The sequence below is a fragment of the Nelusetta ayraudi genome, unplaced genomic scaffold (genome assembly GCF_046127955.1).
Source record: "Nelusetta ayraudi isolate G7.1 ecotype Tasmania unplaced genomic scaffold, CSIRO-AGI_Nayr_v1 ptg000089l, whole genome shotgun sequence".
NCBI lineage: Eukaryota > Metazoa > Chordata > Actinopteri > Tetraodontiformes > Monacanthidae > Nelusetta > Nelusetta ayraudi.
The window spans coordinates 216962-231782 of record NW_027466139.1 but is presented as its reverse complement, the minus strand read 5'-3'; the positions used below and the strand labels follow the sequence as shown (position 1 = coordinate 231782).

General features: G+C 43.8%; 1 protein-coding gene across 1 annotated transcript; it reads left to right on the top strand.

The window, feature by feature from the left end:
- The first annotated feature begins 200 nt into the window (after window positions 1-200).
- On the top strand, window positions 201-11814 carry slc18a2 (solute carrier family 18 member 2). The gene is made up of 15 exons (XM_076046186.1): window positions 201-454; window positions 4665-4983; window positions 5113-5171; window positions 5258-5341; window positions 5617-5709; window positions 6126-6215; window positions 6328-6371; window positions 6801-6861; window positions 7072-7167; window positions 7662-7740; window positions 8650-8701; window positions 8985-9048; window positions 9130-9249; window positions 9835-9968; window positions 11489-11814. The coding sequence occupies exons 1-15, from the start codon at window positions 322-324 to the stop codon at window positions 11585-11587; spliced, it is 1527 nt and encodes a 508-aa protein (XP_075902301.1). The 5' UTR covers window positions 201-321; the 3' UTR covers window positions 11588-11814.
- Window positions 11815-14821: the final 3007 nt, after the last annotated feature.

Genomic DNA, 14821 nt, shown 5'->3' with positions numbered 1-14821 from the left:
AGAGAGAGAGAGAGAGAGAGAGAGAGAGAGAGAGAGAGAGAGAGAGAGAGCGTGTGTGTGTCTGTGTGAGTGAGTGAGAGAGAGAGAGAGAGAGAGCGTGTGTGTGTGTGTGTGTGTGTGTGTGTGTGTGTGTGTGTGTGTGAGTGAGTGAGAGAGAGAGAGAGAGAGAGAGAGAGAGCGTGTGTGTGTGTGTGTGTGAGTGAGTGAGAGAGAGAGAGAGAGAGAGAGAGAGAGCGAGAGAGCGAGCAAGCGCGCGACTGCCGTCGTCTTTTCCCTGGAAGCGTCCTTCATTGCCTGTCGGCTGGTCTGCAAGGAGCCACCATGGGGAAACTGGATGCGCTGTGGCAGTGCAATCTGTTGAAATGGCTGAGAGAGGAGAAGCAGTCAAGGAGACTGATACTTTTCATTGTTTTTGTCGCACTGCTTCTCGATAACATGCTGCTCACTGTTGTAGGTAAGATTCCCTCTCAGTGATTTATTTGTTCGTGTGTTTGTTTGGGTCATACATGTGACATACCAAGAAAGTTTTTTGTTTGTTTGTTTGTTTGTTTGTTTTTAAACCAAACATTTAGAAGCAATTCAAATTCTTTTTTTTTTTCCAAAGACATGTTCAATGAGCTGTTGTCTCAGTGTAGCAAGTCATTCTGTCTCCCTCGCTGCGCTCCGAGTGCTACATCTTCACTTGTGCTTCAATTGAAATCACATCTGTGACACTTTTATCCCTGCAATTGGAAAAAAATAAAATAAAATAAAGTGTACTGTATAAAGCCTGAGCAACACCGCATCTTCCTTCTGCATGGGCAGGATCCCTCCATCATGTTTCCAGTTGATACCCACTGGTCTGGAAAAACATCATGCTCATGCTCTTATCTTCATATCACTTCCACAATTCTGCTTTCCTTTCCAAAGTATCATTCAGCCGCGAGGTCCTCGCATCCCTTCATTACCAGCATGAGACCTGACTATTGGCCATCCCAGTCAGTTTTAACTGGACACGATTGATCAAACAATCGTTGCAATTACAAAAAGAATGTTATTATTATTATTATTATTATTATTATTATGTTCATAAAAATAGCTATACTGATTCAAATCTATTTACTTTATTTATCTATATACTGTTAGTATAGCGTCTTTACTTTACCTTCATCACCAAGTGCTTATTATTATTATTATTATTATTATTATTATTATTATTAATAATAATAATAATTATTATTATTATTATTATTATTATTATTATTATTTATTATTATTATTATTATTATTAATAATAACAATAATCTAAAAGGAATAAAAACTGCGGCTTCACTCTATTACATGAGTGAAAATATTAACTAAACTGCAGTGACAGAATTGCATAATCAGAGTTCTATTGAAAGGTTTTCTTCCTGTAATACAATACTCTTTTTATTTGACCTCATGCGTGTTTTTATTTCCCGTTGTTTACGGTGAATGCATTGCTGAATGCCCAGCTGGTGTACAAACCACAATTTCCTGTGAAGAATTATTAAAGGGTCTATCCATCCCATGGTCTGTGCAGCCATGTACACATAATTAACATAATTGAGCATGTTTGAGCAAAACATTTGTGTATTTTTTTTTTAGGTGTGGTTGATGAGCTCTTTTTGGCAGTGTCGCCACATCAAACAAACAGCCTGGAGCTAAAAACGTCTCTGTAGACACAAGTTCCATGATCGACGGAGTGGACAGTAATCCCATGAATAAGAAAATTAACTAAACTGTAATGAAGCTGAAACCGAGTCCTGTATTGAAATCCCTGTTATAATTAAAAAAAAAAATAAAAAAAATAAAAAAAAAGGCTTACAACTTTCAGTAATTTCCAAAAACTACCTGAACTACCTGTATTAGACTAAGTCCAAAACCCCTCTCCCAACCCAAACCTCAAGTTTCCATATGCATTGAAACATGAAAATCTTGCCTATAAAACTTTTAACATTAAAATGCATGCAGAAATGGAAGAAAAAAAAAAAACTGCCTAAATACAACAATGGAACAACGATTAAAGACAAAACTCTGTTTTCCTCAGGGGAAAATAACATGGTTCCAGACTTCTGGTAACAGAAGGTATCCTCTGAATTTGGGACAATATTTGTCGTATGCAGCATCCTTTTGGCTAAATGTTAGCATTCATGCAGTTGTGTTATCTGAAGTTGCTGCTTGTAACGGCAGAAGGGCAACTGTTGCAATGGGTGGGAGGAGTCTGAGACGAGTCGCTGTTGGCTGACAATGTGTCCAATGTCCATCACTAGTTTTGATGTTGTGTTCCATCAAGCCTCGTCTCCATCTTCTGTTGGATGTAAAGAAAAAGAGAAGATGGTGTCTTTGGTCTGCTCAACATATTCTCGGACAAAAGTGTGTTTTGCTTGTAGTTTCCTGCTCTGCAGCAATCCGGATTGGTCCATCGCCTCTCCTGACAACATTGACGCCGCTGGTCGACAGTCTTCTGACATTGCCTGACCTTTGCCTGGACTCATTGATGGTTATTGCTCTTCGTTCTTGGCCTGATCTTGGAGGCCCCAGGCTGTCACTTTCAGCTGTGGGCCCGCAGAGGTGGCGCTATACCTAACCTCCTTGTCTGCTGAGATGCACTACACCATTGTAAAGTAATAGTAGAGTAAACACAACAACAGCTACTATCCAAGATTGCGGATACAAGTGGCCGAAATGAGTTTCCTCCGCAGGGTGGCTGGGCTAGGGCACCCTTTGGGACAGGGTGAGGAGCTGGGTGAGGAGCTGGGTCATCCTCAGGGACAGGGTGAGGAGCTGGGTCATCCTCAGGGACTGGGTGAGGAACTGGGTCATCCTCAGGGACAGGGTGAGGAGCTGGGTCATCCTCAGGGACAGGGTGAGGAGCTGGGTCATCCTCAGGGACTGGGTGAGGAACTGGGTCATCCTCAGGGACAGGGTGAGGAGCTCAGTTACCTGGTAGGAGCTTGGAGTAGAGCTGCTGCTCCTCCACATGGAGAGGAGCCAGTTGAGGTGGCTCGGGCATCTGTTTGGGATGCCTCCTTGACCCCTCCCTGGAGAGGTGTTCCAGGCATGTCCCACTGGGAGGAGACCTTGAGGAAGACCCAGGACACGCTGGAGGGACCAGGTCTCTTGGCTGGCCTGGCAACGCTTTGGGGTCCAGCTGGATTAGCTTGGAGGAGGTGACTGGGTTCATGGAAGTCTGGACATCTCTGCTGAGACTGTTGCGCCCGCAACCGGACTCCGGATAAATGAATGAATGACTCCGGATGAACACAACTTCATGACTTGGGTTCAGACTTGGTTTCACCAGGTTGGTAGCAGACCATTGTCTGAACTCCTTCCTGCTGGCTGCAGCCCTCAGAACACCAGCACAGGTGGCACACAGGCCACAAGGCTGTCTTTATCTCTTGCTTCTAAAAGTTGCAGATGTTCAAATTACAAATGTCCTCTCCCATCATGGTTGCATTGTTCATTTCCTATATGAAGGACTTCATTTGTAATTCTGTTCTGTTGTGTTCCATGCTTGCCAACATTCTATTGTGCCCACTGATCCATCGAATTCCAGGTTAGTTTCTAAATTGACATTTATGTGCAGGTTTCTAGAGAACGTGGTTTTCACTGAGCTGCAATATTTATTGTTAGGTAACGACATTTCTGAGACGTGTGGTTGAAATTGAGTTGCGGTAGATCTGACAGCTTGGGTGAAATACTGATGCCCACATATCAGACGCCACCGGCTTGAAGCGCTGCTCGAAGGGCACGTTTGAAGTTGCAAGTGATACAGTAACACAGTAGAACTCACCCAAACAATAGAGTGAAGAACCATCAATGAGCGTGACAACTTTGTGGGGTGAGGATTGTGCATTCTGGGGAGAGAGCATTACGTCATCTGCATAGAGGACTGTTTTTTTACGATTGGATTTCAAAATCTATACTATACTTTGACATTCGTGCGTTGTCCAATGACAGCTGCCACTCTGTAACGATGGGGCCTAGTGGGCGGTCCTGTCTGGTGCCTCGCTGCGGGCTAAACCTCTGAGAAATCTGACGGTTGGTCCAAACTGAGGCGCAGAGTCGGCTGTACAACAATTATGTCCAGGGTATTAAAAATCATTTCCGAGTCCAAATTGTTGCCACGTCGTGAACAGGAATGTCCAATGGCCCCGTTGAAAGCTTCTTCTGCATCCAGCGAGACAAATTATGCTTGACAGATTGTGTGCAATCAGTGTTGTTGTCGTCTTCCTTTGATGAATCCTGTTGGGTCACAGTGAATTATACGCGCCGTAATGTTTTACAGACATCTAGCTCTGGCTTTCTAGAGCACTTTCACATCTGTGTTGATGAGTGATATTGGCCAATAGCTTGTCTTTATTTGGCACAAGGCCGGATGTCGTTATAGTTCACGTCTGAAGAAAGCAGACTGGCAATTTAGGATATATTTTTTGCCATCCTATTGTATACTATAGTCCACACACACACACACACACACACACACACACACACACACACACACACACACACACACATTTAAAGGCCTTGCTCCTTTTAACGGTAGTTTGCAGGCTGAAGCAGTGTCAGCCCTGTCTGAACATCACTGAGAGTGTCTGTAAACGATGAGCTTTCTCTCGTGTTGATTACAATAATCTCCTTCCGTCTCCCCTGCCTGCCAGTCCCCATCATTCCCAGCTACCTGTACAGCTTGGATGAGTCAGCAGCGTTGAAGAACAACACCCCGCACGAGCAAGGTCCTCAAGACAAAGTTCACAGCATCGTGTCCTTGTACGACAACAGCGTGAGGTCTTTCACCTCCAACACCACAGGAAGGTCGACCACAGCACCCAGTGCTGCACAGCTGCAGGCAAATTCCACCGACTGCCCCCAGTCGTCCAGTCTTCTTCTGAATGAGAACATCAAAGTGGGACTGCTGTTTGCCTCCAAGGCCACCGTCCAGCTCATTACCAACCCCTTTGTTGGCCCTCTCACCAACAGGTATGTGTTTTGTGCTTTCATTATCAAAGTCATTGCACTATTTGGCATCACCAAGGTAGGGAGTCAGCAGATCAAAGGTTGTCTATTGATTGTCTTTTCTCCCCCCCTGTACTCCCCCCCCCCCCCTAGAGTAGGATACCAACTTCCAATATTTGTTGGCTTCTGCATCATGTTTGCCTCCACTATCAGTAAGTTCCGCAAACACGCTCTATTTGAAAGTCAAATCGTGATTCAGTCATCCGTGATGACTGACTGATCTCTGACTCTCCCAAAGTGTTTGCCCTGTCATCGAGCTATGCACTGCTGTTTGTGGCCAGGGCTCTTCAAGGTGTGGGCTCTTCCTGCTCCTCCGTGGCTGGTAGGTCCCTCCCCCTCTCTTGGAGATCATTCTCACCATGTTGCATAGGAAGCCTTCAGTGATACTGCGTGTGAGTCACAATAAATGTAAAATAAATGCAGTCATCAATGGCTCACCCTCTCCTCACCTGCACAAGACATGCTGCGGTACATGAGGACGTTACTGATAAATGACGGATGCATCTCCAACACGGGGCTCTGAACTGTGACGGGGGGTAGCGGAGCAGCAGCAGGTGGATGGACGCTGGTATTATTTCATAAGGCCTTTGTCTTTAGGAATGGGATTGCTTGCCAGTGTGTACACGGATGATAAAGAGAGAGGTCATGCAATTGGAATCGCCTTGGGAGGTCTGGCGTTGGGGGTCTTGGGTAAGTGTACACACGGTGGAATCTTTTTTCTTTTTTTTTGACAGTGTTCTGTACATTTTAGTCACTTTGGTATAGATTCACTGTGTTATTGTAACTACTGTACCAGATAAGAATTTTCTTATTAATTATTTGGCTGTCATAACAGAAAACAAAAATCATCAATTCAAACTCTAATTCCAAACAATACACATAATAATCTACTGGGAAATCAGCTGCATGCTAATGCTAACACTAACAAAAAATTTTTTTTATAATTTCTAAACACATTTATACATGTTTAAATGGTATTTTAAGCAGGAAAATAATAATTCTATAACTTTTTCTGATATCGTCTTTTATCATTTTTCTATGATTATCTTCTTGTCATGTCATTTCTTTATACATGAGCCAATAAACAATTCCTTTGTCCTTTGCAGTTGGGCCCCCATTTGGTAGTGTGATGTATGAATATGTTGGGAAAACGGCTCCATTCCTGATCCTGGCTTTTCTAGCCTTGTTTGATGGAGGTACCGTCACAATCTCCCTGTTATCAATTATACTGCAATAACAATAATTCCATTACACAGTATGGCCTGCAAGTTGGTCCACCACAAGTTCATTACATGTTTGTCTTTACAGCATTGCAAATCTTAGTTCTCCAGCCCACAAAGGTGGAACCAGAGGTGAGTTTGGAGTCATTTCTTGCTTCTTCTTTTTTTATGATTATGGGGATAACATAGACACTTTGTCAGCTCTGAGGTTTGCTGCTGGATAAATGTGAAATTCAAATTCTACCTGGAGATAATCCATATCAGACTGGTCCATGATGGACGTGGAAAAATATTTCACAGTGTGAGATGTCAACAAATGCAGCAAATTGTATTGGAAATCTAAAATGATATCCAATTATTTTGACGATAGTGGTTCAAGATGGCTTCATTTTATTTTCAGGAGGTCTCTTGGCTTGGCTTTAAATGTGCTATGCGCCATGTCTTATCAAAAAGTGCTTTGTATTTTTTTTATTTTTTTTTTTTAGCAAAACTCCACCCCACCAACAGTCTTATTTTAATTGCAGAAATTAGAAGTCTTTTTTTTTTCTTGATCCATTTTAGAGTCAGAAGGGGACGCCTTTGTTGACGCTGATAAAGGATCCATACATCATAATTGCAGCTGGTAAGATTTAAAACAATAACAATAATAATAATAATAATAATAATAATAATAATAATAATAATATTAATAATATGAACTAAGAAAGTGAAACCATTCCTGAGGACGCGCGTGGTGAGACAGAGATGGAGAACTTGTTGCTCAGATTCAAGCCAGGCGTCACGTTTGGAGGGGGGAAAAGGCAACGTGTCTGCTCTGCATCTTCTTGCACAGGTGCCATTTGCTTTGGAAACATGGCCATAGCCATGATGGAGCCGACGCTGCCTATTTGGATGATGGAGACGATGTGCGCGGAGAAATGGCAGCTAGGTATTCACCCGCTCTTTCACCCAGTCCTTGCATGTCACGCACCTCATGCAGCGCCGAGCGAAGCCGTCGGTGTTCGTGCCCCAGTCTCACACTTTACTAACAGTAACTAACAAAACCAGGCCTTATTCCCTTGTGTGTGTGCATATACGTGCGCACAAATCACAGTGTTGTGATATGCACATCGCCTTCCTTCGTCTTTCATCATTTTTTTTTTTCATTACTCCAGACGGTGAAGGTAAGCCAGTAGCAATAAAGGGGGACAGGATATTAATGTGTCATAAAGTGCAAGTAAAATGACAAGTCTTCATTACAGACAGTGGAGGGTGTATTGTGATCATAGTGATAAGGAGTGATAGCAATCTCTTTATAATGAAAGACTGACCACACCTTCACTTGTCTTTTTATCTCTCTCCCGTGTGCGTGTGCGTGTGTGTGTGTGTGTGTGTGTGTGTGTGTGTGTGTGTGCGTGCGTACCCGTGTGCGTGCTTCTGCAGGCGTGGCCTTTTTACCAGCGTCTGTCTCTTATCTTATTGGAACCAACATCTTTGCTACACTGGCACACAGGATTGGACGGTAGGTCCAGGATTATTGTCCCGGTTCTTCTTCCCACACTGTGGATTTGTTGTTGTTGTTGTTGTCGTTGTTGTCGTTGTCGTTGTTGTTGTTTTTTGGCGCGAAATTAGATGTGATATTTTTCTCATTTCATTTGATTTATAAAACCCCAAAATATAACTGATAATAATAAAACACATAAACAAGCACAACAACAGCAACAGTGACATTTCTTGCAACATTTCCAAAAGGCATATATCCTATAGCGCATGATGAAAACTCAAAGCAGTGTGAACTCAGTGCATTTAAACACGGGCTTGGGTGCAGAGTGCAGCCTGTATACGCTCACTCATCTGGGAAAAGCAATTCCTGATAAAGACCATTAGTAGTTGTTGTTGTTGTTGTCGTCGTTGTTTTGAAGGTGTCTAGAAAAGCAGCAGACGTCCTGCGCCAAGTGACATTTGCTGACGTTATCAATACTTGAAAGGTCTTGCGTGTGTTATCTGCACATGATTGTTGTTCCTGGAAGCAACACTCTGGCTGCGCAGCAGGTGCTTCACGTTCATCTTCTGGAGTATTGGCACAATGTTGTGGGAGCCACAGTCACTTTGACAATGGAGAGGTTGTGTTTTTTGCTCTCGTCTCGAGGTGATTCTAAAATATGATAAACTGTATAACTCAGCAAACAAGGAGCGCCTGAATCCCATGATGATTAAACATCATTATCATTATTATTATTACTATTATAACATAGACTACACACATAAAACACGACGTGCATTTGATTTTTACAGCCCACATTTTTAACCGTAACATTGTTTTGAAATGATTATTGCAATAATAAATACAGGTCAATTTCAACCCCACCAATCAAACCTGTGTGTGAAGCGGTTGACCTGCAAGCACTCACGTCTCCTCTCTTCCTTGCAGGTGGCTTTGTGCCCTGATAGGAATCATGTTGGTCGGGGTCAGTGTGATTTGTGTAAGTATATAAACATGTGTTTCGTACAGCCCAATGAAACAGGCTGTCAGAACCTGGTCTTTTGGTTGTCATGTGTTGGAGTGCCATGTGATGGAGAGGTCATTAAGTGGAGAAATATGCGACGTTGATCGTTGTCATATATGAAGTAACAACCATGTTGTGGTGAGAAGCGACGGCGCTGTTGTTTCTCTCGGGGCCTGTTGATTTTCAACCTTCTCCAGCCTGTTGCTTCACAAAGGCTGACCTGCTTTGAACTTTACCAATCGTCTTTTTCCTGTCGTAGGTGCCATTTGCAACAAACATCTACGGTTTGATTCTTCCAAATTTCGGCATTGGATTTGCTATCGGTAGGTGTGCGAACTTGTATCTTCTCTGAAATAACCGCTGGGCGAACACCTGACGTCTCTCACTGTTGTGGTGCGTCGAAGGCATGGTGGACTCCTCAATGATGCCCATCATGGGCTACCTGGTGGACCTGCGCCACGTGTCTGTCTATGGAAGCGTGTATGCCATTGCTGATGTGGCTTTCTGCATGGGCTTTGCGTTGGGTAAGTCAAAGAATGTCATGAAGCAACACAATAAAAAACCAAAAAGTAAGACTGCACTACTTCAGGAAAAACAATGCAATAACACAATGTTGTTGCTTAATGTGTTTGACAACCGTCAGCCTTTCTCAGAAGGTCTCACGGCGGTGTCGTGTGCCAGTGGGCAGTGTTTTATCAGCGGCTGTCACAGAGCCCGACCGCTTGTTCTCCTCGCTGAGGACTCTGGTTTGATCCCAGTCCATGATACGGTTTCTGGCTTCTGCACTGATCTGTTACGGCTGCTTGTCTTCCGTCCTCGTCTACTGACCAGATCAATAAATAAAAAAAAACCCATCTTGCAACAAGAGACACGAGCAGAAATACAACAATCTGAGAGGAGAAACATGAGCGAGGCAGCACACAAAGAAGCTGCTGCTTGACAGATCAAGCAAGCAGAGTGCAAACAAGCTAACTGAAACTCAACTTAACATACACTTAACTTAACTTGACTTGGGACAAGGAAAATAAACACATCATTGTCATCACTGTGGCGTTCAAGCCAAACGCTACAAATGAAAGCAACGTGCACTCTGCTTCTGCCTGGTGTAGGGCCGTCGATAGGAGGATCCATCGCTGAAACCATCGGCTTCCCGTGGGTCATGACCATCATCGGAATTGTGGACATTTTATTTGCGCCCCTTTGTATTTTCCTGAGGAACCCCCCAGCACAAGAGGAGAAAATTGTAAGTTACAAAGATTGCAGCACGTAAAGTTAGTATATATAACTATCTATCCATCCATCCATCCATCCATCCGTCCATCCATCTATCCATCCATCCATCCATCCATCCGTCCATCCGTGCACCCACCCATCCATCCATCCGTCCATCCATCCATCCATCCGTCCATCCATCCATCCGTCTATCCATCCATCCATCCATCCGTCCGTACATCCATCCGTCTATCCATCCATCCATCCATCCGTCCATCCATCCATCCATCCACCCACCCATCCATCCATCCACCCACCCATCCATCCGTCCATCCATCCATCCATCCGTCTATCCACCCACCCATCCATCCATCCATCCATCCGTCCATCCATCCACCCACCCACCCATCCATCCATCCATCCACCCACCCATCCATCCATCCACCCACCCATCCATCCGTCTATCCACCCATCCATCCGTCCATCCATCCATCCATCCATCCATCCGTCCATCTATCCACCCACCCATCCATCCATCCATCCGTCCATCCATCTATCCACCCACCCATCCATCCATCCATCCGTCCATCCATCTATCCACCCACCCATCCATCCATCCATCCGTCCATCTATCCACCCACCCATCCATCCATCCATCCGTCCATCCATCTATCCACCCACCCATCCATCCATCCATCCGTCCATCCATCCATCCATCCGTCCATCCGTCCATTAATCCATCCGTCCATCCATCCATCCGTCCATCCATCCATCCATCCATCCATCCGTCCATCCATCCATCCATCCATCCATCCATTAATCCATCCATCCGTCCATCCGTCCATCCATCCATCCATCCATCCATCCATTAATCCATCCATCCGTCCATCCGTCCATCCATCCGTCCATCCATCCATCCATTAATCCATCCATCCGTCCATCTGTCCATCCATCCTCTACAGCCACTTCCTCCTGCACTCAGGGTTGCGGGGGTCTGCTGGAGCCTCTCCCAGCTGCCATAGACTGAAGGCTTTCTAAAACTAAGACTAAGACTAAGATGACAAGAATACAAGATGAGGAAACTAATAACCTTTCAGTATCATTAGGTTGACCGGCTTATTGAAGTTAGTCAACGTTATTTTAATGGTGAGTTTTGGACTGTTTAAATCTATATTTTTGTGGCCTTTACATTTTCCCCCAATCTTTGCACATGTTGATAATTTGCATCCTGCCACCCTGTCTCATCATAAGCTACGACAGGACGGTCCTTTTGGTGAGTTTCAGGCTGATTAAAGTATTTTCAGATTTTTAAAACAACAAACAACAAACAACAACAACAACAACAACAACACGATAATAAAAGCAATCACTGTCTCTGCTCAGACTTTAAGTGGCAACCCTGTTGTTCAAAGCCCGTGTGAGCCAATGGCCGCGGTTCTGAACTCACAAATGGAAGCGCCACGCTGGACTGGAATCCATCACGAAACGACCGCTCTTTGTTGTAGGAACTGAGAGAAATAATGGTGTTTGCTTTAATTTCCTGTCTTCCAGGCTATTTTAATGGACTCCAATTGCTCGAGGTCTTACTCCACACAGAGGACAAACAGCTTGTCTGAACACATGGATCAGATGCACGAGGAATACAACTAACGGATCGTCAGCCATTCAGGTCAAGCCCTCACGTCAACCATTTTGCCGTACAATAAAGGCAAAAATGAAAGCTAAACATTGTAACACAAAGATGTGGTTTGTCTATGTGAATGTCCCGCTTCAGTCTTGTGTCTCTCGGCAAATTTTTACTTGAGCAAAGCAAAGTTGTTCTCACTCTGTAGGTGCCAGTGCATTGTGTGAGAGCTATATTTTCAGTGGACAGCGTTATCCCATTGAAAGATGTGTCCTAGAATCTGGGTGGACGGTACGATGGTGCTGACACACGCGTGTGCGTCGGGGGATACTGGTCAGGTCCGGCGCTCTCCTCTTCTCTACATTTATTTTTTTAAAGGTTAAAGGGGCCTCACTTCCATCTGCTGTATCTTTCCACGTGATGATATTGCTGGATCTCAGTGTGCAAGTTGGTAATGTCCTGAACTAAGGCATCAAAAAAAAAAAAAAAACTTATTGCTGGTTACAATTTGTGTTCCATATCGTGTTTGCGATACAAACGTCTGGGATTTCCAGTGTGGGAACTCAGCCTTTAACAGGCGGTGGGACTGCTTTCAGGCATTTTCAGATTATTTGTTACTATTATTATCATTATTATTATTATTATTGTTATTTTTATTTGTTTTGAAAGATAATTGATGATAAATATTTCATGTGTACTCTTGGCAAGACGTGTAATTCCCCTGCACGGATGCTTCTTTGGACCAAATTCCACATTTTATTTTGTTAATATTTGGGAGCCGTCTAGCTGTGTTAATGAAAGGCTGATGAAAAAAAGATAAAATGCTATTGCATTTTAATTGGTTTAAGGCTGTGTGTGTGCGTGTGTGTGTGTATGTGTGTGTGTGTGTGCGTGTGTGCGTGCGTGTCTTCAAAACAGATCTCACACGCCTGATTGTCTTTGTCGAGATCTTTTTCAGCACCTCTCAAATCACGTTGGGTGGGAATGTGTGTGTGTGTGGGGTGGGGGGGGGATAAAAACAGACTGAGGTTGTCTCTTTTTAATCACTGCCATATAGAAACATTGACTGCTGCTCAGCTCACCGGTGTTCAAACTTGTTTATCGTCCAAACTGTGTTTCCCCTCCTTCAGTTTCTATCTCAGTGCTCACGCTGTCACTTCTCTGTGTCGGGGGGGCCGATGACCTCAGACCTTCTGTTAGTTTTGTAAAATATGTTTTCTGTATCAAGAGAATGTACAAGAAATGATAAAAAAAATAAATAAATAAAAAAAACATGGTAGCCAAACCCAGAGGGGCGGGCCGTGCGTGATGGCGATGGATGAATGTTGTGTTGAAACGCCGGCCGTGTGGCTCGAGCGGGTCAAGAGATCCACTCCACGGCTGCTGGACTGGGAGAGACGTCGCTGTTTCTTAGCAACCCCCCCCCCCCCCCCTCCTCTCTCGTCCCATATATTTGTGTATTGCCCTAAGCCGTCATTATGTTGTTACTCACACCTGTGATTTCCAGTCTGAAACACATCAAGATGCTGTTTGTGGAAGAGCTCTGTCGGATGATACCGCAGCCTCGGTGGCGTCGTTCTTTTTGTCCCTTCACAATAAATTCTTCAGATGTGACAGATTATCTTGTATGGATGACAGAATTGTGAGATTTTTTTTCTTTTTAATGGTGTCTTTTCCGTACGCTGTGTACCAATTTTAGGTTTTTAGAAATCAGCACAAATAATTAAAAAAAAACAAAAAAAACAACACCAACAGAAAAGAGATATTAAGATGAGAATAAATAAGTATTTCTAATCATTTGACCACAAATCAAAAATCATCAATACAATTTTTAAACATTTTGCATCTTTTCTCAATCTCTCTAAAGAAACTGGCCAACATAAGTGCTTTTTATTAAAAAAAAATATATATATATACATATATATATATATATATATATATATATATATATATATATATATATATATGGCCCCTTTATAATAAAATATTTTATCTTTATAATTTTACTTTATGTGGATGCCATCAGCTTATGACTGGGCATTATGTCAAACACAATGATAAAGTCCATCGTAGGATTTTCTAAATCTCAGCCAATTCATCTTCTACACAACACATCCTGGTGGCCTGGGTCCAGTGCAGAGGCCCACCCAGCGCTGCGAGCTACGCAGGGCTGCGTGCTGGAGACCAACTGCGTTTGCACTGAAATACTGACGGTGTCTTGCTGGTCTGCTCATACAGATATAGATGATATAGATCATTAAAAAAAAAAAAAAAAGGATATTTAATCCTCTTCTTTTAATTGCAGAAAAAAGAAGCAAAATGTACTCGATGATCATCGGCATCATTTATTATTATTAATGTGGAGATGTCTGTGTTGGAGGAGAGACGATATCACATTGCTGCCTGTACATCGGACTAGAAAAATGATGTTGCAATGAGAATCACCGTGTTAACAGTTCAACATCTTTTTTTTTTATTTATTTTATTTTTTTTTAGAACTTTTCCTATTAAACGGAGGCAAACTCAGCGTTCATTGGGGGTTGGTTTTGATTGGTTTTGGCAAATTTGGTAAGAAGATCCAACAGTCGATCGTCGACTCTCCAAAGGCCAGTCACACAATTCACGAGTCACCCACACACAAACACCTGCCGCTCGCAGCTCGCAGCCGTCACCAGTGCACCCAACTGGTAGTGAGGTCATCTGATTGGACGGCTTTGAACGTGAGGGGCCGCTGCCTTTTTGTTCCGAAATGTCCTCCTCCTCCTCCTCCTCCTCCTCCTCCTCCTCCTCAGCTGTGACCAGGCGGGTCTTTCCTACATGAACATGTGAAATGAATCCAACACAGAAGCGGCAGCCGGAGCGGCGGTGGAGCGGAGCCGCGGGGCTTGGTGAAGGACAACAAAATGAGTTGCCAGTCGAGGAAACGTGGGAGAGAACACGCTATAATCTACGTGTCCATCTTCAAGCCGGGCTCGCACGACTCCTCTCCTCCTCTGGTGATGCACCAGGCTCACTGAGCCAAAAGGGAGATTGCAACAATTTCATTCCGTCCAATGCAGCCCGACTTCTTGAAATGAGTGAATCCACTGATGGGTCCGCTGATTGTGTGTGCCACCACCTTTTGCACTTACGGTGATGATTGATTGTGTTTATGTTGTCAGTTGAATTCTTCTATTTGGATGCCGGCTCATTATCCTGGGCACTGCTGATCGCCGGGTGCAATGTGTGTTTCCAAGGGAAGTGTGGAAGGAGCGCTCGTT

Coding starts and splice junctions, on each gene's coding strand:
- slc18a2 (XM_076046186.1), top strand. CDS start 322: ATGGGGAAACTGGATGCGCTGTGGCAGTGCAATCTGTTGAAATGGCTG. Junction 455..4,664: donor CATGCTGCTCACTGTTGTAG/GTAAGATTCCCT, acceptor CCTGCCTGCCAG/TCCCCATCATTCCCAGCTAC. Junction 7,741..8,649: donor CTGGCACACAGGATTGGACG/GTAGGTCCAGGA, acceptor TCTTCCTTGCAG/GTGGCTTTGTGCCCTGATAG.